The sequence below is a fragment of the Erythrolamprus reginae genome, chromosome 2, assembly GCF_031021105.1.
Source record: "Erythrolamprus reginae isolate rEryReg1 chromosome 2, rEryReg1.hap1, whole genome shotgun sequence".
Lineage (NCBI taxonomy): Eukaryota > Metazoa > Chordata > Lepidosauria > Squamata > Dipsadidae > Erythrolamprus > Erythrolamprus reginae.
Window position 1 is genome coordinate 166,614,865 of NC_091951.1, and position 25,677 is coordinate 166,640,541.

Sequence of the window (25,677 nt, forward strand, 5' to 3'; positions counted from 1 at the left end):
GATTTAAGACAATATTAATCAGGTGGGCCTGTACCTCCTCAGGGATGTTTAGTTGATGGAGAACTGTAGTAGAAACTGTAATAGAAATGTAGAAGCAGCCCTTGGCCAAAGCAAGTCGTGAAAATGTGCTGATGTGGCAGACATTCTGACTCTAACCTAGTTTAGACAACTCCACAATAGAAAGAAAGAAAAGATACTTTAAGGCATAAAATCCCACAAGGTTGCCAAGGAAGGGAAAATTGCTCTTTCTTTTGTGTAAAAGTTCCATCAATTTGGGGTTGCATTGTGAGTGCCTTCAGATGATTCCAGATGTCCTTGATATCAAAGCAATGCATATAAGCTGCAATTTCACATTATAGCAATTGCCTTTGAAATCTTTCCAACCATTCACTTTGGAATAATGAAAAATAAGACTAGCATCTTGATTGATGTCTCATCACTAGCTAGCTGTAGCAATGCTTTTTCAAGCAAACATCATCATCAGAGTGGAAGTTGAACTCTCTCTCACACACACACACATCCCTTCAGTGCAATGTGTGATGTAAAGAGTAGCAAAGAGAATATGGGCTGTAGCGATCAGTGAGGAAATGACAGTGAGCAGAAGGAAATGTACCAAGGTAATCTACACCAACTCTAAAAGCACTAGGGAACACATATGGAAAAAAAGATTTTGCACCATGATGCTCTTTTTCAGGATGCCAGCCAAATGCATACACTTTTCATCCACTTTCAGACTCCACTCTCTTTTTTGGCAATAATCACCCTTTAACACTTTGTAAGCATGGTTCAACTGACTGGGTATCGAATTTGGTGGTTTTTTTTATTCCCGTTCTGGTACTGGTAAGGGAAACACTAAGGCTGGCAGCTCTTCTGCTCTACATCTCATTAAAATTGGGTACAATGCCAATAATGCAACCAAGATGTTTGAGGAAATCAGATATCAACTGTTTCTTTCCCTGGTAAATTTATGCAAGATCATTAAAATATAGATTTTTTAAAAAAGTTTGGTCATCAAAACCATACCCATACCCATACCTTTTCAAATAAACTTGAGTTTATCCAGTAGCCCTTCAAAACAAGGTTTAGTATACCAAGGAATATTGACAATTCCATGAGTCACCCCTAGCAATTCAAAACATTTTTTGTTTCACATCTTAAAACAATCTCTATGGAAGATTTCTTGCATTGAACATGAGTTTAACAGCACGGATGCAGCCTATATGCGTCTCTGTGAGGAGCTTCCCCCATCCCCATCCCCAAGGATTGCCATTAGGCTTTTAGCAAAGTCATTCAGCATAGGAGGTATGAAGATGGAACTCCAAAAAGTGACAAAAATCTAGTGTCATCTACCATCCGATGTTGGGAATTTCACACGATCTTCCAAATGTTCCTGATCTGGCAACTTTCTGAAATTCCAGCACCTTTGTTTTTACTACCGTATTATTCTGATAGTTTCCAGATATGAAGATTTAAAACATTCTTCAAATAAATTGTCTGGTTCCAAGGCCCATGGAATTACAGGAATGCATCAGCATAGTCACTTTGAATCTCAGGCAGTAAAAACTCATCCCTTTCCATAAAGTAGTCACTATCTCCGTTGCTCTATTTTCTTTTTGCACTTTTGCATGTTTTTAATGCTAACAACAATTATGAGAGGTTCAGGAGTGGGTTTCTCTCAATACAGAAAGTTTAAATACTAGCTTGGTGTACTTCATCACTCATGAGTATATAAAAGGAAAAATCCAGGGTGAATTTGTTAGCCATAATCAAACACTAGATACTTGATTATGGAAAGGAATAATAATCTCCTATGATATTAAACACCTTAATAACATTGTTTCTTATCAAGTAATCTTACAAACTGTTTTTATATTTATGAAAATCATGTTTCCTTGCGCTGGTTGATGCCAAAGCATCAGAGGATTCATTTATTTGTCAGCTCAGTTCAATTTTAAAACTTAAAGCAGAGCCGTGTTTATTAATTGCTCATCATTAAGTGATCCGCAAAACATACTATTGGTTGATTTGAAAGTTTGCTGGAATTTTTTATCTATGGTTTGTTGATTACAATGCAATGGATCGGTTTGCACATTATACACTAAGGCATAAAGGGTACATCTACATTCCACATTGTCAAATATATATATAATCTTATGTTTTGGTGCAGTGTGTGAACCATGGCTCCATTTTCCATATAATTTAACTGCAACACTTTTTTTAATTCATATGAATCCCACCCAATTTTCATAGTATGTTTATATGAGTCATAATTCTCTATTTAAAAAAAATTAGTTCTAACCATAATTTATTTCAAAAATAACTATTTTCCATGGTGAAGCTCCTCTATAGCGATCCTAGTGAAATAGAGAGCAGAGGGAATGAATGGCTGAGAGAGACAGGAGAAGAGCTACTACCAAGTCAAATAGGAGAGGCCTGATCTACTTTGAAGAGCTGACAAGTTCATGGTTAATAATACATAAGGACATATTACATTAGCTAAGGTAAAAAGTGGATAAGTATCAGAAAAAAAGTAAGACCATCTCCAGCTAGTCTGTTCAAGATTTAGCAGGGGAAGGGCCCACAAAAATGAAACACTGATTACATTTAAGAATTTAAATCATTTTATTGCTTTACCTGCCATTAGGACAATCTATAACAAAAGGAATATATTAGCACATACAATAAGTCAGACTTATAGTCAGGTAACAATACAAAAATGGTCCTCTGGTTTACTATAGCACTCTAGGGCAGTAGATTTTTAAAAATTTGCTAAGGTGACCTAGCAAAACAGATTATCTTCTAAAGCCCTGAATGTTAGCTAAGGCAAACTATACCAACTGTGGATTCAAACATATTTAAATTGCACACAAAGGTAAAGCTTTAACTGTGATTAATATTTAACTCAGACGTAGCTGGTTCATCTTAAAATCCTGTTGGTAAAACTACAAAAGGGAATAAACAGCAAGCTAAAAAGACGCAGTAGTGAAACTTGATTAGAAAGCCTTATATAAAAAAATGTGCATTTTTTTTAGCGCTTACGTAACATTTAAAATCTTTTTGGTGCTTCAACAAGGATCAAATCAAGCTTCAAAAATAACAAAAGGTATAAGGAAAAGTAATCCCTGTAGATTTGAACTGACTAGAATTTAGAGAAAAAAGTAACATGGATCTCTGAAGAATGCAGGTGGATATCCTTACCTTACCAAGGTGGTTAGGATGAGCAAAAGGAATTAACAATGTATATTTTACATTTAATCCAAATCCAGATAACACAGACATATCAACAGCTGCCCACAGATTTTTTTCAAAAAACATGTTAAGATTCCTATTCCTCCAACTGCAAAATATGATTAGCAAATGTTCTTCCAACAGCCAGCAAGTCAGAAAGGAGTATACTAGGTCCAATTGTCTGAGGGAAGGGGCTGCTAACCGGGCAAGTAAGATTTGTTAAGAAATAGTTGCAAAAACAATGCAAAACACTTGCTGCCACTGCCATATAAAGCTCTACAGTAGTTTTAGATCATTTAAGGTTACAAATAAACTGACTTGCTTACATTCTCCAACTGTGAAATTCAATAAAGCTAGTGGATAGCACCGAGTGCCACACAAAATATTGTTAACACAAACCTGGTAAATACTGAAACACACTTCTGGCATGACAACAGGATAAACTTTCGAAAACTAGTTATTCCACTAGATCAATGAGAATGTGAAGCCAAACAAACTAGAGCATGTGTCTCCTTCCATCTAAATATTTTAGGAGTTTGACAGGAAATAGGCATTGATTCTTCTGCTTCCTGTCTTTCATTTTAGCCAGAGTTCTATCATCTTCCCAAATTAGACAGTATATTCCATCCTGCATTGACCACCAGTTACATAAATAGCATCACTGAACTATCTGGTTCCAAAGTTAACAGGGAAGGCAAAGCTTGGAAAGGGCAGGCATAAGACTGCGTACATAAGAATGCACCCTTCAGCTTCCTGTTCTAGATAGTGTGGATGGGGTGTTACAACTCACACTAGCTGAGGAGCGGCACACTAGTGTAAACACCTACACCTATATTCGGGGGTTTAGCACATTGGTTGCCCTTTGAGAATAATCAGGAGAGGCATATATTATAAATATTCACATCTGAGAACAGGCAAAACTTTTTGCTGTGCCAAAGATAGCAACACTTGGCAATAGTTGCCAAAACAAAAGCTTGTATACAAAAACCTGACAAACAATAACCAAGCCATCTTGAAATGGATACAGGTGCACAAAACTATCAAACTTCTAATTCTGGTTTTACTAGAAGCTGATCTCAGTAAACTTAACCAAACATCACCTATATCCAGAACATTTTGCCAAGAGGTTGAGCTGAGAAGGTAAGTTTCTCTGTCTGAGAAAATTACAGTAGAAAGTGATCACAATCTAAAAGGAACATGGGACTCACTGTGGAGAACGCACATTTAGAATTTCCCACTGTTACATCCTTAACTCTACTGCAATAACCTCGGTGCTCAGGAATTGTTCCCAGCAAAAGGAATGGCAGTCACTGGCCATACTGGACAGTGTACATTGCACAGAGAGAAGCAGTAACAGTAAAAGTTTCCATACAATTCCCTATTTTCAATGGGGCTGGGAGCACCAAAATAATGCTCTAAAATTTAAAACGCTGTGAAAAGGAACTGCTTTCTTCCCATCCCCACCCCCCCCACCCCACCCCCCCACTCTCAGACAGACAGGAAGCTGCAATAGCCAGTAGCTGTGTGGCTCTGCACAAGAGTAATGAAAACAGTCTGCATTTGTGAAGCATGTATTTGAGAAGGAGGGAGACTTCAGACAGAGAGAGAGACAAAGCTGTTGTACTGCTGGATGTTCCGTTTCAGAATATCGGAGCATGGACCCAAGACACGCTCAAATCTGGGCCGATCAAGCTTTACACATTTTAAGGGGCCACGAGCAACAACAGTGGCAGCACGAGGACGATTCATTAATAGAGCTATTTCACCTACAAGAGGAAAAAGCAGACATTTATTACAAATGGACCGATTAATGGAAAATTGATAAATGTGTTGAACTAAAACTAAGTTCTCTTCTTATTAAGAGAGAAAAACAATATTAAAAATGATAACCCTGATAACTGCTGTAGGTAGTTTTACTCTCAGTTACCGTTAACGAGGCTCAGAAAATTGTGGATAGCCCACCCTTTCTTCTCTTATCTCCTTAACAGGAAATATTTGGAAATGATTGTTGTGAAATTTCATCAACATAATAAATTGTTCATTATTGGCTTGTATGCTAACCTAGAAGTGGGCAACCTGAGGCTCTAAGGATATATGAAATCTTCCAACCTGATTTTTGAAGCTTCCTCCAGCCATGATTTAAAACTGGAGAAAACTTCTGCAAAAAGACAGGAAACCCAACTAAACCTTTAAATATAAGTTTTACATACATTAAAGGAATAAAATTCCTCACAAACCCAAGAGTGAAAAGGCAGAAAACCCCCCAAATCCCACAGGTTTTCCAGGATTGCTCCACCCACTATGGCTCTCATACAGTCAAAAAGCAGAATATAAACTTCAGTAATCAAAAGATTGTCTATTCCTGCCTTAATATCAACAGAGATGCAATTCCCATCTGAGTACTTCCATCTGCCTTCAAATCAAAACTAGGCTTTTCTTTCAAGCGAAAATTAGATCTTAGACATTATAAATAAAATGTGTTAAGAATGAAGAGAATCCTTTTCACTCCATTCATTTTCCTTAGGAGAATCACCAATTATTATTCAATACAATTTTGCTTCACAGCCTCAAAATTTGAGGACAGACTAACTTGTTTCCAAGTAATAGTGAATGTAGAGACTTTTTTCAAGCTCAAATGGTTAAAATGTTCTTTTATAGTGTTGGGGAATAGTGTTTTAATTACCAATATGCAATCTATCTGGATTAAACATACCATGTTTTGGATCCCCTCGCTTTTTAGATTTATTTGTAATGATCCACAATTTATTTAGCACCACTTGTGGTTGAGGCTTTTGCTCATTGTTAGTGCCACATATATTAGAATATGTATTTTAGAAAATACCATTCTATATAAGATTGATGGAAAAGTCAAAGTATGTGAGTCTGACTTCCTTCTTCTCACATTAATTTCAGTTAGAAAAAAATAAGTTATGCTAACTACACTTAACATAGGGCAGGAGATTTCTTTGCATATCAAATGGCTTGCTATTAATATAATTGGGCTTTGAGGAGTTAACACAAACCAGTGTGAAGAAGTTAAAGACATTTCAATCAATGTCTGATGTTCCAATCCAAAGCTCTTATGACAGATTCCAAGCCCGAATTTTAAAAGATTGGTAAGGAGATAAAGCTAGTCTGTCATCACCAGCCAAAAAGAAAGTATATCACCTTCACTAAAATTTATTAAGCTTTGAGGAATATCGCATCTTTTTCAAGTAACTTTCACTATAAGAATTAGTAACGATTTGATGTCAATATTTCCTGCTGGTGCAATGCAGTTCCCTGACTTAAGCGCTAATACAAAAAGACATGGTGAGATAATACTGATGTGCTTATGGGAGGTGGAAGGGATAAAAGAAAAAGGAAAACTCACCAAAATAATCAGAGGGTGCAAGTCTGCCCACTTCAACAAATTCTTCATGCTCTGACCGGCGCTGCAACACAGCAGCTGTACCCTGTAAAGGAATCAGAGGATTAGTGACAATTTTTTTCCTATGTGCCAAAACAACAGTTTAATCATAGATTCAGAAAGCAGAGGCATCTCTATTTAATAACTCAAATTAATGTGTTCCCTTAAGACCTTCTGAGAGAGGCTGTGTCCATCTTTGGTGCCATATATTACCCACAAGTTTGTTTTATAACTAAACTGCAAATTCTTTCTGCTGTGTGGGTTTTTTAAAATCATATTCTCCAACCATGATCAAATATTTAAATTCACTGAGAGCCATTTTAAGTTCAGTGAAATATTGCTAGTATTATTACATACATTTTCAATACAATCACATTTCATGATGGGAATTGGACTCTTAATATTGCAAAAAAAAAATCAGACTTAAAGCAAAAGAAATGAAGCTAAAACTGTAACTAATAAACAATACAGATTATTACTATTACTCACCTCTAATATAATGAAGAATTCATCTCCAGGTTCTCCCTGCACCACAATTTTTTGTCCATCCTCAAACTGTACTGGCTCTAATGCATCAGCCACTGTGAGACGTTCCCATTTGTCAAGGGATTCTAAATTAAAAGGTAACTATTTAATAGCAAAATTTGCTGGGCTGCAAAGATTTATAATGAAGGTATTTGTTTACTTAAAATGTTCCAGGTTTGATAATGAGATTCTCTTTTTCATTCATACAGCTGGTAATACTCTGTCAAAACACTCCAAAACCAACCCAAATGTTCCCTGAAAAAGTCAAATTAATTCTTAGCGTGGTTGGTTATTCAAAACATTCTTCATAATAGTTAAACACAAATTTGATATTTTAAAAATAATAATGTGATCAAAAATTCTCTTTAGAAATAGTTAAATGCCTAAAATTGACAATACTGTAAATAGGTCAAAATACAACTGATAATGTAACAGATCCTTAGTTTCTCATGTACGGTTGCTTTCCTTTACAGCAAGGCTGCAAAAAATGTGACAATTTAATATATAACACAGAAAGATAGTGACTGGACTCTAAATTCTGTTTTGAATTTAGGCTACATGAGTATATAGACAAGTCAATGATATGGGCATGGGTGTGTGCAAACACACACAGATATATAGGAATAATAAAGACGAAGGAAAAGAGTTGAATACAAAATAAGACTGAAGGACACCAAAATTAAGGAAGAAAATATTTAAGAAGCTATATGCTGAAGCCAGCAGTGAAATCTACTTACCAGTTCAGAAGCATGCGTGTGCCACCGCCGTGTGTGCTTTTTAACCCTCTGCGCATGTGCAGAAGACTTGTGCAGAGGGTTAAAAATAGGGAAATGGCAACGTCCAGGCAGGTGGGCAGAGCCTCGCACTGTCGCTATCGGTTCTCCGAACAACCGGCAGCCGCCACTACCGGTACACCCGATCTGGGTTGAACCGATGGCATTTCACCCCTGGCTGAAGCACATACAGAAATTGAAACTTTTTTCTGCATTTTTTTTCAGCAATAGTAGTTACTCACAAGCCAAACTTTTGTCGAAAGGAAGAACAAACCCCCCAAATTTAGTCATTTAGACTTTTGACAAAGTATAAGCAGGATGATAAAGAGAACACCAATAATACAATGCAATGCAATGCAAAATAATAAATAAAAAGGAGACCAGCAGCAACAAAAAACAGAATAACAGAAAGCACATAATATTCTTTATCTACCCATGTAGTAGTAACACCAAGAAATTTGTCACACTTACCAAGTATTGACACTTTACTAAGAAACTCTTCATACATCTTTCTCTTCCTCAGTGTGCTACCCTGGAATTTGGGGAAGAAAATACATCTGAAAGTCAGTATTATTTCTATTTTGCTCAGTTTTAAGAAGTCAGAAAATTCTCCTGTCATGAGCATATTAAGGTCACAAATAGTTCTTGATTTGTTAGTTCCTGATTGACTGCTTGTATAGTAAATAATAGTTTAAAAGTGTATTATTTAGACACCTAGGAGAACAAAAAAAAATGACTTACTTTTTTTAAAAAAATAAATGAACATAATATGCCATGTAGATTCCTACACTAAGTATCTATATGGCATATTAGGTCCATTAATTTTTAAAAAATCAGTTCCATGTGCATCCATTTAGACATCAGTCCTGCTAAACCTGATGGGAAAAGCTTTTGGCCTTTAATAGGGTTTGTAATATATAATCCAAAAACAAAAGTCCTCTTGGGTCATACTGTAGATATCTGATCCAATATTAATTTTTTCTGTTCACAGTATTTAATAGTGTGTTGTTATGGGTATGGCTCTCTACATAGTGTAGAGAGAAGTTATTTTCACTAATTGCTTTTTTCTGTGCACTCTCTAGCTATCATAAGAGAAAACAAATAAATTTTAAGCAAGAGTCTCTTATGCATTTCTGGCTTTTAAAAGAATATATTTCCTTCAACTGGTATCTACCGTGTTTCCCCAAAAATAAAACCCTGTCTTATATTTTTTTGAAACCTGAAATAAACACTTGGCCTTGTTGTCATGCATTCAAAAGCCCGACTGGGCTTATTATGGGATGATTTATTTTTGGAGAAACAGGGTATTTAGAAACATCAATTTAGTTTATAGTTGAAAAATTGAATGTTATTAGAATGCTGATGATTGTAGTTTCATTGCCTTACAACCATTTTGAAGTGCAAATAGATTAAATGGCACATTAAAAATGAAAAAGCTAAACTTGCCCAGCATGAGGTTTATGAGGTCAGGTTGCTGAGAACTCTGTAAATCAGTACTCATTCAACATCATAGTTAATAATACAGTTCAAGACTTCTAAGAAAACTGTTATGTCTTTAATTCACCTTTAAGATTTACAGTGCTGTAAACTTCAGAAACTGAGCTGTCAAATCATTCATCTTCATTGATGAAAACAATAAATATGTTTGACTGGAATTTAGCAAGCTAAAGTTGTACAAGTCCCACTGAGGTTGGAAATTAAAGAACTGTGCCTCATTTCCATATCACTTAGTATAAAAACTAATTTGTGATATCTTTATCATGAAGTAAGCACAGACATGGGTACTGATCTGGTCATTAATATAAACATCCAACATCCATTTTGTGAAAGGCTACATTCAGATGAAATGATCACTACTCAATTGTTCTATTCTATTTTACTGACATGCTTCCCCAAATAAAGTATGGTATAAATGCATTATTTCTTTCAAGACACTGAAATACTTACCATAAGAATTCTTCTATAGCTATCTCGATCTATACCCCACAGTTTTACATTGGTTTTTGCTTTGACAGTTGCTGCTCGGGGTGTCCCATAGATCAGTGCAAGTTCTCCGAAGCTGCCGCCCTCTCCAACACTGGTGGCCCACTCATTGTTCACATAAACCTGGAGGAGGAATGTATACACATTTATTTCAAAATATATTTTATGTTTTGGTTTTGACATGTACTTCGTTAATTCTAGCTTTTTTAAAAAAAGAAATTATTTTTACATTCTATTTTAAATTTTGTTAATAGCATTGAGGCTTTTCCAAAACAGAATGAAATCAAATAAATAACATCTTAATAAGTTATAATGTGTTCATAATATGCAAATGCCAAGAAGCTGCTCCAGTTTAGAAAAACATTTAAGTATTATTTGCATGATAAAAGGGTTCACTCTATTTATTTACCCCAATGTACTATCTAGGGTGCAAGTCATAGTTCCCTCTAAGCTGAGCAGTGAGCAATCGCTCACTTAAAAATCATCATCAACTCAGAGTTTTCCAAACCTGCCCAGAAGCCGAGAGGGAAAGAGTGAGAGGGAAGGAGAGAGAGAGGAAGAGAGAGAAACAGATAGAAAAAAGAGAGGAAGGAAAAGAGAAAGAAAAAGAATGGGAGTAAGGAAGAGAGAGAGAAAATCAAAATCTAGTTTGAAACTAGCTCAAGTATTTAAGTGGCATTTTGATATTGATAGAGTTGCCCTATTATGAGCTCACTGTTATAGACACACAGTACAGTATTTTATTTTGAAATTCTCTGAGGCAAAACAGGGTGGGTTTTTAATTTGTTTGTTTGTTTGTTTGTTTATTAATTAATTATTTCTGTGCCGCCCAGTCCCAAAGGGACTGCCGCTCAGACACTATACTTTTCTGCCCACCACCCAAAAAAATTAGAGGGAACACTGGTGCAAGTTACTTTTTATTAATTACATGCCATTAAGTAATTGACTCTTCACATGCAGCAGTGATGGCAAACCTATGGCACGGGTGAGGCTCTGGGAGGGCATTTTTGATTCCTGGAGGGCCTCTGGGGGGGATGGAAGAGAGTGTTTTTGCCTACAGGATCCACCAGAATTTGGGAAATGTGCTGTTTCCAGTAGGCCTCGGGGTGGGCAGGGGAAGCAATTTTCATCCTCCCCAGGCATTGAATTATGGCTGTGGGCACTCATGCAGGCGCAATGGTGTGTGCACACGTGCTTTCGGCACCCGAGGGAAAAAAGATTTGCCATCACTGGCATAGAGGATGATCTGTCTTCAACCTGATCCCTCAAATCTTTCAATGATAAACCCACTAAAGTTCACTCCATCCACTTTGCTGCTAATCATTCTATTCTTCTTTTTCTATCTTCATTTCATAGTATTAAAAACTTCTCAGAGAGCTAAGTTGTCACAAAATATATCCAAAATGTGGTAATATTGTGCTTTGACTGAGAACTCTGGAACAATTAATCCTGGGATCAATGTATTTATTTTTTCTTGGCTGACCAAGGTATTCTATAAAGGATCTCCTCCAACACCAAGGTTCAAGAGGTTCAAGAGATAATGCTCTTTCTATGCTGCCTTTTCAAGGATATTACTATTATTATTATAATTTTTACACTTGTAGACTGTTCAATCTGAATGGCTTTAGCTGTATACACGTAGTCCTTGACCAGGGATGTCAAACTGACAGCTTGCGGGCCGGATGCGTCATGCGCAGGCCATGCCCACCCCAATGGGGAAAAAATATGAAACATCATGTGACGGCAACATGACACTGCGAGTTTGACACCTGTGTCCTTGACTAACAACCACAACTGAGTCCAAGATTTCTGTTCCTAAGCAAGGCAGTTGTTAAATGAGTTTTGCCACATTTTACAACCTTTTCTGCCAGTTGTTAAACTAATCACTGCAGTTATTAAATGAATCATACCATAATTAAGGGAATCTAGCTCTCCCCATTTACTCTGTAGTCAGAAGTTAGCTGGGAAGTTTACACATGGTGATCACATGTCCCTGAGACAGGACAACTTCATAAATATATGCCAATGGCCAAGAGCTCAAACTTTGATCATGTGGCTATGGGGATGCTGTAATGGTCATGAGTTTGAAAGCTGGTCATAAGTCACTTTTTCCAGTGCCGTTGTAACCTCAAACAGTTACTTAATAAATAGTCGTAAGTCAAGGACAACCTATATGTGAGCAATCAAAGAGGTGAACAATTCCATATCTTTAAACAACCCATTCAATAGAGATATAGAGGGCTATCACAAAACTATAAAAACAGATATGTGCCAATGCAGGGCCCAGGTTCTGCTGAAATATCATTTTGAGAAAGTTCTTGAGCATAAGGATGGACGTAAATCATGCTTCCAAGAGGGAGCACTGTGTGGGGATTACTACTGAAGAGGCTAGTCCCCTTATATCTCCTATAGGATGGAGAAATCGAGGCCAAGCTAAATTTGTATCCCACCCAAATCTCAATTACTTAGATAGTCTTTGTTCATACTTTTCATTCCCAATTACTTAAAGTACCAAGAAAATATGTTACAATTATTATTTGAAATCAATAACGATTAAAATAAACCGCATAACACCATGAAAGCACCAACCAATATTGTAATTTATCCTCAACAATATCCTGTGCTCTATCAGAAAATACATGGCTAAAGTAAGTTTAGAGAAAGGCAGACCACAATAGAGGCTCAAATCCCAACTGGATGTTTGTATTGTATTTAATAATCATGACCATCTTTAATATTATCATACACGTATTAAAACAATGCAATAACACTAGATCAATATATTTAAGACGGAAAAAACTTACATCCATTTCTCCTTGATCAACAACATAGAAATTATCCCCTTCATCACCTTAAGAAAGAAAAGGACAGTGTGTAAAATAACTTTCCTAGTTGTTTAAAAAACATTAGAGATGTGCCTGTTAATTTCAGCATTAGCAGAACTGTTTAGATTGAATGTCAATCAACGTAAATACGTACAATTACAATTTTATATTTAGTATAATTTTAGAATATTCAGTATTTCCTTCAGTTGTTGATGCAAATTCATGCAAATTGGACTTTGTATGGTATGTCTAACTATTAATTAAAAAGATGGAACTATTCAGCTATGATTGAATAGTTAAGGATCAACTAGCTTACCTCAAATAGTTAAGGATCAACTAGCTTACCTGAAATGAACGTAAATGTTTCTGGAAAAACAAATGCTGGGTACTATTTTTTTAAAAGATTTGTATCCTTAACCCTAACTCATTTACCAATGCATTACCAAGAAAAAATAAATAATAAATAATATACATCAGGAGAAATCCCTAATATATTGCATAGTGAATACTGGTAGTCCTCAACTTACAACTACAATTAATGTCCTGTTGCTATGTGAAACAGTTACTGTATTTTTCGCTCCATAAGACGCAGTTTTTTCCCTCCCAAAGTAGGATGAAAAATCAGCCTCGTCTTATGGAGCGAAGATGCAGGCAGGGGGGGGGGGGGGGAGGCTGCGAATTCGGAAGCGCCATCCCGCCGGCTGGCTGGCTAGCTGCTGCCTGGCCCACCGTTCCTCGTAAGCTGCGCCCGTGAGCAGGCGTGCACCCCCAAATACACCCGAGCGCCCTTTTCCACGGGCGCGCGCTCCCCATCCCCCTGCCAGCCCGCGGGGAGGTGGGCGGGGGCGGGGAGGTGTGGCAGTAGGAGTAAAGGGAGCCGCGGCCGCCCCTGCCTCCCCGCTGGCTTCTCCACGCTGCCCTATTGCCCGCCCGATCCGCCTCCTCTCCTCCTCTGCCACCTCCTGCGTTGGGGCGCGATCTGCCTCCTCTCCTCCGCTGCCTCCTCCTGCCTTGGGGCGCAATCTGCCCCCTCTCCAACGTCGCTGCCTTCTGCCTTGGGGCGCGATCCGCCCCCTCTCCTCCTCCGCCGCCCCCTGCCTTGGGCAAGCAGTCCGGGACAGGGTGGCTTTACGCTATGAAGAGAAAACGGCCGACTTTTCCCTGCTGCCGGAGCCGTTTCCTCTTCATGGCGCAAAGCCACACAGTCCCGGACTCCGGGATTGCTCGCCCAAGGCAGGAAGCGGCGGAGGAGGAGAGGGGGCGGATCGCGCCTCAAGGCAGAAGGCGGCGGCGGAGGAGGAGAGGGGGCGAATCGCGCCCCAAGGCAGAAGGCAGCCATCTGCCCAGACAGAAAGGAAACAAGAGAGAGAAAGTGAGAAGAAGAGAGAGAAAGAGGGGGAGAGAGAGAGAAAGAGAGAGGGAGAGGGGGGAGAGAGAGGGAGAGGGGGGAGAGATAGCAAGAGAGAGAGAAAGAGAGAGGGAAAGGGGGAGAGAGGGGGGAGAGAAAGAGAGAGGGAGAGAGAGAGAGGAGATAAAGAAAGAGGAGAGAGAGAAAGGAAGAGAAAGAAAGAAAGAAAGAGGGATAGAAAGAGAGAGTGAGAGATGCTCAGTGAGCCTTTCTTTGAAGTTGCCTTTCTTTCTTTCCTTCTTTCTTTTTCTCTCTTGCTCTCTTGCTCTTTCATTCTTTTTTCTTTCTCTTGCTTTCTTTCTCTCCTTCCTTCCCTCATTCCATTTCTTTCATTCCCCCTCTCTATTTTTATTTCTCTTTCATTTTCTTTCTTTCTCTCTTTCTTGCTTTCTTTCTTGCTCTTTTTCTTTCTCTCTTTTACCTTCCCTTCCTCTATTTCTTTTCTTTCTCCTTCCTACCTTCTTCCCTCCCTTCAGTCCTTCCTCTCTTACTCTCCCCTTTCATAAGTTTCCTTGCTTCCTTCCTCTGTTCCTGTCCCTTCCCCCTTTCTTTCTTTCTTTCTTTCCTTCCTTCCTTCCTTTCCTCCCTCCATTTCTTGCTTTCCTTTTCCTTCCTCCCTTCTTCCCTCCCTCACTCCCTTCTTTCACTCCTTCCTCTCTTCCTCTCCCCTTTTTGGCTCAAAATATTTTTTTTCTATTTTCCTCCTCTAAAATCTAGGTGCGTCTTATCAGCAGGTGCGTCTTATAGAGCGAAAAATACGGTAAGTGATCTTTGCCCCCATTTTATGCCTTGTCTTGCCACACTTTTTTTTCAGTGCCGTTGTAACTCCGAATGATCATTAAACCAACTGTTGAAAGTACTAAAAAAACAAATCACATACCTTGCTGTATCACAGTCTCACCAGCAATATAAGTGACTGGAAACATTGCATCAAATATGTCACTGAAAGAGAGTATAGAATTACTCAGCATAAAAGGAAAAGGTGCTTTTGCTAATATTGTTAATTAAAACTAAATCATCAGAAAGAATGGTTTTTGTAAGTATTCAATATTTGATTTTTTTTTCCAATTGGTATTCACGTGCTGAAATGAGGTATTATTTCCTACAACGTTCCATTTTCATAATGGAATCTGTAAAAATGTGAATAGTCCACTTTGTTTCCCATTTTTCAATTCTAAGACAATTATAATGAACATCATTTTTAAAATACAACTAAAAACTGGCTTTGCCCCCCAAAAAACCCCTGCTGGATAAGTTAGAGGAAGACTCATAGTATTAAAAATATCCATGCGGCCTTGTATGGATAACAGCTTAGTTTGATTAAAAGACTTCTACATGTTTTATAACACAGATATGATTATTACTCCCTGCATGGGTACAAGGAAGAAGGTATAAATTATTATAAAATAATCCCAAACTTAAAATCATAAAACAAAGTTTATCTGAGTTGAAAACTAATTTGAGAATAATAATTGGGCCAAACAGAGGACAATGATAGATTTTTCTTCTCTATTATTACAATTCACCTTCTGTTATGTTTCTAGTCTTGCCTAGGAAGTAAAAAGAGTAATTGCAAACACTGCGAGTAACATGAGGTTAGCATAATACCCTATGGAATACACAGTCTTGGAGGAATATTCCATAGACACAATCTCTTGAGGATGCAAAAACAAATTCTTACGAGGGATAGATAGATAGATAGATAGACAGACAGACAGACAGACAGACAGACAGACAGACAGACAGACAGACAGACAGACAGACAGACATATACAGAGAATGTATGTATGATGTATGTATATATATGTCTATATAAATATACAGTATGCTCCCTCCCATATTGGGGTATATACCAGGTGACTCAACAGAAAGCCATTTAATCTTTGTTATGTATTTCAATATATCAGGGTGACTCAACAAAAAAAAAATCACACATAACCCTTCCCTGGTACAAGCTGATACAGGAGATGAGCCTGTAGTCTAATGGCTAAGGTTTCTGCCTTACAAGGCAGAGGCCCAGGTTCAAATCCCAGTAAGGGTGTGGCTACCTGATGAAGGCAAATAAGCCCGAAATAGATCTATAGTAGTCTCCCTTCCTTTTCATTATCAGCAAAATATGTTGCACATATAGATTACAGTGGTCCCCCGATTATTGCGAGGGTTCCGTTCCAGGACCCCTCGCAATGATCGGTTTTTCGCGAAGTAGCGGTGCGGAAGTAAAAACACCATCTGCGCATGCGCAGATGGTGTTTTTACTTCCGCCGCAGCAGCGAGGAGCCGAAGATTGGGGTTTCCCCACCGCCCACGCAAACTCCTCGCTGCCGCTCGCCCGCCCTTCGCCCGCCCACGCCGTTCGCTTCGCGCCCGCTTCCCAGCTGAGTCCTGAAGCCAATTCACTTCAGGACTCAGCTGGGAAGCGGCGCGAGCGAACGGCGTGGGCGGGGCGAAGGGCGGGCGAGCGGCAGCGAGGAGTTTGCGTGGGCGGTGGGGAAACTCCTCGCTGATGCCCGCCGCTCGCCCTCCCGCCAGCAAGAGGGGGAAGACCCAGGGAAGCCGCCCAGCAGCTGATCTGCCCGGCGCCATCTACGCATGCGTGGCCATAGAAAAAAAGGGCGCGCATGCGCAGATGGTGTTTTGACTTCCGGGTTGAAAAATCGCCATATAGCCGTTCGCAATGATCGGGATCGCGATACCCGGGGGACCACTGTATAGCTGTCAGCTATTAAAAGCCTATCTGCCGAGAGGCAAAAAGGAAGCTGTGATGCTCCTTCCATATACCACGGTGACTTGACAAAAAAAATCACACACATGTATATGTATATGTATATGTATAAGTACTTCAGTGTATCATGACTTGTATATCTTACAAGTCTATCTACATACTCTGATGGTTATAATTGAGAATCAAGCACATAATCTGCTCATTTTAGAGAATAATTAATTCTATGAAAATTAAATTAAAATAACGTTAAACAGTGACTGCAGTTTGAAGATTCCAGTGTTTGCCAGATCCACAATTTTTTATTTTGAGCTGACAAAACTTTGAGCAGGCAAGCTGTCATTCTGTTTTGTATGCAGCAGTTACAAATCCTGCTGCATTCAAAACAGAACAGTAATTCTGATGCAGCACAATCTATTTGCTCTGCATTCAGAGCAATCCATTTTCCATTTAATGTACATCTGTCAATATAGAATGAGTCAAATCCAAGTTCAATTTCAAGCATGCGTTAAAAATTGCAATTGAGATCCTAGCAATTACCTTTAAAAATCTACCTTTCAGACAAAAACTAATGAGTATAGTTAGAAACTTTAAATATTTTAAGTAATTAATTATAATAGCTATACACTAAGTTGAGTTTCATATAAGATTCACATAAGAATTTTTGCCTCAAAACTGTAATGAAATCAGCTAAGAAACTTTAATTCAAAGTTAAATAAATAAAAAGGGCCAAAATCTAATGGATAATAATCCTTGATATTCAGTCTCAAATTTGATTTAAATGAAGAGACCCTACCTTCTTTCATTGTCATCAAGATGAGCAAAGAGCACATTCTTCTCTATGGCTTTTGCCAAGGCAGCCATAGTTTTATAATCCTTTGGAATAACCTGTAAAATGTAAGATACCCCCAAAATTTTAACTGAAGGCATTTTAAGTGATTTATCATTCATCCCTGAATTATAGCTTTTTAAAATTTGACACAATCATATATCATTTTTCTGAAAAGGTAAGTTTAATTTAGCATGATATACTTATTAATTTTTTAAAAAAATTACCAATGATCAAATGTATTGTTTTGCCAATATTCTGAATATAAATTCAGAAAAAAAATCAAATGAGTGTTATTCTTCCCAAAAACTAGATTCTTCCCAAAATCTATTCATATTTACAGAAAAAAACAGAACTCCGAAAATACAGAAAAAGAAGTTTCCATTCACTCTCTTAACTATAGCGTATTAGAGTCCATCTCCTGAACATCCAGATAAGTTAAAATATGTTGATTTCTCTGGCAAAATAAAATGAATAAAGCAACAAAACATATATCTTACTCGTCCCTCTTGCAGCCATAATGGCACCAAGAAATCAGTCAACATTTTAATGGTTTTCTCATAATACAGGTTCTTAAAGCCAGGCTTTGAATAATCTATACAAAAGCTATGTAGATGACACAGATGGTATCACAGGAGATCTACCATCAAGCAAGCAAGCATGGAAAAATAATAAACAAGTCATGAAGGCAGGCTTATATGAAGTAACAAATTGAAGCAACACCTTTCTAACGTAAGAGGCAGCATCCTCTTCAGTGTAAACCTCTGCACTAATGGCACCACGCCTTCTGCGACCTTTAACCACTGGATTAATCGGTGGTGGTGGAGAAATTTCCTCTTCACGGGAATCTGTGCGAGAACTGGCTTTCTGCTGACAGATAAACTGCTTTGTTTCTTCCTAGAAGGAAACAGAAATTTAAGCCATATAGACATTACAGTTTATTTCTTTTTTCTTAATTAGTTTTACTAAACTCGTACACAGTGACACATATGCAAACTATATGGTTGAAACTGGATCACATACTTACAAGAAACCAATATTCATTCTTCTCAATTATCTTGCACTTAGAATTGCCTAAATAATTTCTGATTCTTACCAGAAGTCATTTTAAGCTGCCAAGTACACATGAATACTTGAACTGAATTAAATTACTGAATCAATAAAGTGACAAAGGCTTTGATACAATCAGACTGCATACTGCATTACAGTTTATAAAGGGAAGAGATACTTATTACACTTTTGCAAGTTTAGAGCAATCTGCATTATCCTTCATTTTAGAAAAAAGAGGCAATTTATAAATCTTGAAGCCCTAATAGTGTGAAAAATCTTATCACTAACTGCTAGAATAATTATTTTTTAAAAATGCTGAAATTCTTATCTAGCAGTTTGCATAAATTGACAGGTAGATGTTATATACCCCACATGACCACAGAAAAAAAGACAATTAGCAAGTTACATATGTAAAACATATAAATTTATGAAATTGGCTGGTTCAACAGTGAATGTCTCTTTTTGGAATACAATTATCCTATAAGTAATATACAGTGATACCTTTACTTAAGAACGCCTCTACTTAAGAACTTTTCTAGATAAGAACTGGGTGTTCAAGATTTTTTTGCCTCTACTTAAGAATCATTTTCTACTTAAGATCCCGAGCCCGGAAAAACTTCCCAGGAAATTTGAGAGCAGCACGAAGACATGGCCAGTTTCCTGCCATTCCCCCTTTAATCCTGGCCATCTTGGGCTTTTCTGGGATGCCAGAGAAGCGTTTTGGTGGCGCTTAAGGAGGCTTTGACAGCCCAGAGCAAACGGAGGGAGGCGCATGCTTCTCCTTCCACCTCAAAGTCCCTGTTTCTTTTTTAAGCCTTACAGTTTTGGATTTTTTTTTATTCCCCTCACGTCACCTTCTTCCTTCAGCAGCGACTGTCCTCCTCCACTTCTTCCTCCTCCTCCTCCCATCCAAATTCTGAGCTTTTATTTGCACACAGTATTTGCTTTTACATTGATTCCTATGGGAAAAATTGCTTCTACTTAAGAACGTTTCTACTGAAGAACCTGGTCACAGAACGAATTAAGTTCTTAAGTCGAGGTACCACTGTATTGGATAAGCAATACAACTAGCAATTCAGTTCTTAAAAGAATGTGTTGGCATGTTGTGTAGTGAAGTGTAGTGCAGGTTTTAGTAAGCAGCATTTTAAGAATTAAGATGGGTTAATTCTCTCATGATTCTCCCATATACTTGCTGAAACCTTTTTGATGAAAATAAAAAAATATAATTTTTAATATTTTATTAAACATAAGATCAATATAGTTTTAAAATAAACACACTTGCCTTAAGTATCAGTCCCTATTCAAAGGACTCCTGCTAAAAAAATCAACTAAAAAATCAGTACATTAATTTATCGGTTTCATACAAGTGCATTTCAAAACATTAAATTACAATGAATTATTCCATAGGTAAGAAACCTCTGGCTGACTCTTCTTCCCATGACAACACCCTATAGAAATCAATTCCATTCTTTGTGGATCAGTGTGTTCTATGACCTGACACAAATGGGCACTAGGGGATAAGTAAATTCAGAGATTCATGTTAGTGTCCAGTGATAGTCCTTTCGGCTAGCACAGGACATTTCTGAATCCAAGCCAGGAACTTAAAAGCTCACACAATCACTTGATTCCTTTAAGAGAACTGCATAATTCAAAGTTTGGGTCAAGCCAAATTCAAAGCTGCATGGATCACAAGAGTCTTAGCCATCAAAGTAGTGTTACTGTATCCATCCCTTAAAAGGTGAATTGTACATACTTGTGCTTGTACATATTTATCAATATATGTACAAAGTGACTCTTCTACACAAAACAAAACATAGCTTTTCCAATATTAGGTCCCAAGAGAATTAAATGTATTAATCTAACAATTCAGAGTGACTGCAGAAAACGCTAAATATTGGTCTTGTGATATGCCTTTAGATAATCAGCTGCCATGCCATGAATGTTGCTGACCTTCTCTCCTTCCACAGAATGTTGACATAGAGATGGGAGAAGCTGTTACTGACACAGCAGTGAAAGAACAAGAAGAAAGTTTTACTGTAGCCATGTTGTGCAGTAAACACAATGTATGTATTTGGATCTCTTTGAATGTGCATAAAATGATTGCAGCTATGCAAAATGTTTAGCCAAACAGGATACAGTTTTAACTGTACTTGCAGGTATATTAAGGTATATTAGCGAGTTACACTGGACTTTTTGTGTACCTTAGTATCTTGTGTAAACTCAGCCCACTTCGTTAATCAGTTCTATTTATGGCGTGTGTCCCTAAAATAGTTAATTCTGATTGGCAGGTTCCATGAATAGTCACTCAATATGTTCAAACCAGTTCTGGCTAAAGTGAAGATCATAGTTTATAAAGTATGTCAAAACCAGATTCTAGGATTATAAGCATGACATTATATGTAAACAATGCCTTATTTCTACGACAAATGTATGGAGTTGAAGCGTCTTTTCTTAGCAACATATTAACATAAATTTTGCTTGTTATCCATCTACAATTCGGACATACAGTATAGGCTGCATTCATGCTAAATCACTTTGCTTTGGATAATTGTGAGCCTTAAAACATGAATTACAAACTCAACAAGGGGATGCACACAGCATGTCAACCTCAAATCCTGATTTGGCTTAGCATGTGTGAAAGAATTGGTAAATGATGTTAAGGCATAAACATTGTTTACAAAAAAAACAAGTTGTTTCACACACAACTTGTTTTTTTTGTAAACAATGTTTATGCCTTAACATCATTTACCAATTCTTTCACACATGCTAAGCCAAATCAGGATTTGAGGTTGACATGCTGTGTGCATCCCCTTGTTGAGTTTGTAATTCATGTTTTAAGGCTCACTATGAAGTCTGAAGCTAGCTAGTTCAATTTCTTCAGCCATGACAAACAAAACCAATGAAAACAGCGTAAGATTTAACAACATGAATGAAAGCATCATCCTCACTCCCATTAAATAAAATGGCATCAATATCATGCATATTTATTTCTATGCAAAGGTTAGTTTACTCCAATCAAAACTGACTCTAAGTAGAAAATCCACCTGTGATGGGACAGCATTGAGAAGAATCAAACATAACTTCTCATTTACCAAAAAATAGTACAAGTGCACAGAACAATTGTAAATCCTAGTTTCTTAAAATTTCTGCACCACAGAATACTCAGATATTGTGCAATGAAAATATTTCTGTCTACCAATAATAAATAGTAAGATTTTTCTATCTCCCAATAATTCTTTTCATTTTGGACCATAATGTGCTTTTCATATACCAAACCTTTCCTCTCCAGATTGAAAATTGATGTTAAATTGAATTTTAAAAATATATTTAATTTTTGTTTCTATGTATGAAAAGCAAAGAAGTAAAATATTCTAAATAAAAATCTCTTGAAGCAAAGAGAGTTGCCATATTTTTAAAAATCCAGAATCTTATACGAAGGGATCTGCCTCTGCACTCTGCAAAGTCTAGTCTTAGTCACATTTCAGAGAACCAAATAATGCTGTACTTTTTTTGAAAAGTTGATGTCCTCCAGGTCAAACACAGGATTATTATTTTGAGTGTTTTTTTCTCATTTTCTTTTATGAAGTTTATTTTTTACCTTTTCCAATCTTTCAAAGTATTCCCGGAGGAAGCCCATAGGTCTCTCAGGTCGCACAGTACAAAGCTGGACAATGCAATCTTTCAGGAGTTGCTGGATGTTATGCTTTTGGACATAGTGCTCACATTCACGGAGGCTACGTTCTTCTTCACTGCTGCTACTGCTAGAGGCTGCCATTGCTGGTATCTGAAAGAAAATATGTTTAAAGCTCTAGCTTCTATTGCAACCTTAGTGTACTAGTAATGTACACTAGGGTATATTAGACTTATGTCTCTTAGCAAACATAGCAGTTAAACATTAACATATTTGCAGACAAAATACTTGGTTATGTGGGGGTGGGGGGTGTCAGAAAAAAATTAAAGTATAATTCAATAAAAACCCATGTTCAATTATCCTGGGAATATCAGATGCTAAACTGCTCCAGATAATAAAAATGAGGATAATATAATAAGATAAGTGAAAATAAATGATTTTACTAATGGTAGCTCCCAAGAAAAAAATTAATTGGAAAGAAAACTGCCATAATTAAATTCAAATATTCATTAGTGGATTTTCTGGAAATAATTATGGAAATAAAGAGGGTATTTTAGCTGATTGCCACTTACTTGTGATGAAGTCAACAGTAATTACTGGTATGCACAGAATTTGCAGGAGACTGTTAAGCCCAGTATCACCTTTCAAAACGGAAGTAAGAAAGTGAATAGTTGGAACACCCTATTAATACATGCTTTCCTATGTGACATATTTAGATACATAGCTATATTCTTACAGTTATAAACATATGCCTTGGATTTCCATTGCTGAGGATAATTTGCCGTTAAATAAAAAATGAAGATGATGAATAATCAATCTCCCCTTCAAAACACTGTATTTGTGTCAAATACGGTGTATTTGAGTTTAAATGTTGCACCAAACATTTTTCTGATTGAATAGCACACATATAATTAGATGGCATTTACAATCATATTGCCATCTTACAATCATATTCTATAGTATCAGCTTGCTCTTCTGTTTTGACAACTTGCATAATAAAGGTCAATAACACACAGCTTAATTAAATGTCCAAGAATTACTCTGTGGCTCTATAACAGTTTGCAAATTAGTCTGTGGAAAAAATATTCACACTGTTGACACATAGCAGCAGATAAGTGCGTAACAGCAGCAGACAATGCAAAAACCAGAAAGAAACATTTTTCTCAAATATTTTATGAGGTATGCCAAATAGAAGTCATTCCATTTTTAAGTAAAGTTACCTTAAGAACAATGGCAATGTATTTTGACACATAGGTATATCAAGTGAAAATTCTATTTCCATAAACTCCAGAGTCTGTCAGGAGCGGGCAGCTTATAAATTCAACAAAATAAATAAAAATACATTAAAAAACACCTTTATGTTGCCATCAGTTTCGCAATGTGAAGAAAATAGTTTTAAAGTAAAACCTACCTAAATTCATGGCAATTAAAGTCTGCTTTCAGACAAAGAAAACAAATTTGCTACCTACATGAATAATATGATAAAAATATGAACAAAAATCTAATCTAAATATGTAAAGATTCTAAATGAGTGACAAAAGGAATCAGTCTTATTGAAATAATGCTGCATACCTGAAGAATAGACTATTACAGGACCCTAATAACTGTCTGCACCACTTAACATATTTCAAGGTAATTCCCTATAATTCTTTGGGGGGACAGGGAGTTACAAAATGTGTTTTTTTTTCTGTCAAAAAGTAACTGTTCATTAACCAGGACAGGAAAACCAAGATATTCAAGAGATCATAAATTATAGGCTATTTTAAACTTGGCAGTTTTTATCCATGAGAACAGTATCTCTCATTTTAACCAAGGACTGGTCATTAAAGTCAGAACAAGCAACCTGATATCCTTATGAGTTTTGGTCCATTTCTATCAGAAGACAAAATGTTAGCACAATCAACTGGAGGATGTCATGAGTTTTACTACCATATAACAAAATAATATAGGGCTTTTCCCTTCACCCAGAGGAAAATGCCTGGGTGTGATCGATGTACTCATTTTTGTATACAGGATCTTAGGAGTGCAAATATAACCCAATATGAAATATTCTGGACAAGACTCAATAAACAAGTGCCATTAAAGCATGTAAAATCAATCTGAATTCCTGGTGATTACATGGACACGTCCACCAGGTTTTGACAGCACTAAATGAAGTGGTTTGGCATTCCTTACTTCTGGGCACTCTAGTGTTTTTTTCCCCCTTCCCATCCTGCTTGCTTAGATTTCCTAAAATCAGAACAAGCAACCATTAACCAGGTCTGCAACCCACACTAAAGCAAATGGTAAACTGTGTAGTCAATTGCTAAGGGTTTGCTTTTCCATACAATATGGGCTTTTAGAGATGTCCTAAAACAAATAAAAACGTTGGAGACAAGCATTAGTTCACTCCATCTCTTAACCAGACCACCAATACTACTTTAAATACGCACACACACAGAGGAAGAGAGACATGGCCTGTATTAATAAATTCTGTTCCAAATACAATCCTACCTTTTAGGTAAATACAAAGTCTGTCCCGGAATGGAAGTGACTTATTAAAAATAATAATAATAATAATAATAATAATAATAATAATAATAGCAATAGCAATAGTAATAATAATATTCCTCACAAATAATCTATCAGTTAAGTGTTCCCTCAAGGATTTTGCCTCAAGGATTACCAGCAAAAATCAATCAATCAATAAAATCCCCAGCCAGCCGCTACTTCGAAGCAGGACTTCGTCCCCAATTCCTTCTGGCTTTCTGCCTACGCGGCGACATCTCCCGAGAGCCGCGCTGATGCTCCCTCCGCTTCCCACGGCGGCTCCTTTCGTGCAGAGACGCCGCTTGTTTTCAACCGGTCCCCTCCCCCCTCCAAAAAGCCAGCCACGGCGCGGTACCTGCGGGCGCCATGCCCCGCCCCCGTCTCCTCCCCCCCCCCCGCCCGAACCCCTAACCTCGTCCCCTCAACGGTCCTCCCTCCGCCTCGCTACTCGACGGTTTCCACTGAGGCGAGATTGGAGTCAACTAAGGCCTGGCGTCTCCCGAGCTCAAAAGCCGCCTCAGCGCGAGCGCGCTTCTCACATCGGGCCTCGCTGCAGCCCTGCGCGCCTGCGCCCCCACACAGCCCCCTCAGGAGAGAGTCGAGGCCCGGCCCTGGCTTACCCCGGGTCAGAGCGGCGGTTCCCTGCTTGGGCCTCTCCGCGATGGTCGGACCCCCCCTCCTCCTCCTCCCGTCCCGATTTGCGGCCTCCTTCTCTTTCTCAGCAATCGCTCCCACCGGAAATCCAGCTCTCTCCGCCAATCAGCGCCC

At 37.8% G+C, this 25,677-nt stretch overlaps 1 protein-coding gene across 2 annotated transcripts; it reads right to left on the reverse strand.

Moving 5' to 3' along the window:
• Positions 1 to 2,603: 2,603 nt before the first annotated feature.
• Positions 2,604 to 25,677, reverse strand: PRKAR1A (protein kinase cAMP-dependent type I regulatory subunit alpha). Of its 2 annotated transcripts, none has more exons than XM_070740323.1 (12): positions 25,530 to 25,677; positions 22,953 to 23,021; positions 22,348 to 22,533; positions 18,423 to 18,596; positions 17,667 to 17,758; positions 15,032 to 15,093; positions 12,723 to 12,769; positions 9,883 to 10,041; positions 8,407 to 8,467; positions 7,127 to 7,248; positions 6,602 to 6,683; positions 2,604 to 4,994 (listed from the first exon to the last, which is right to left on the reverse strand). In XM_070740323.1, the coding sequence occupies exons 3-12, from the start codon at positions 22,522 to 22,524 to the stop codon at positions 4,822 to 4,824; spliced, it is 1,149 nt and encodes a 382-aa protein (XP_070596424.1). In that variant the 5' UTR covers positions 22,525 to 22,533; positions 22,953 to 23,021; positions 25,530 to 25,677; the 3' UTR covers positions 2,604 to 4,821. The 2 variants fall into 2 exon arrangements, with proteins under 2 accessions (XP_070596424.1, XP_070596425.1); XM_070740324.1 differs by lacking the exon at positions 25,530 to 25,677 and adding an exon at positions 25,322 to 25,340.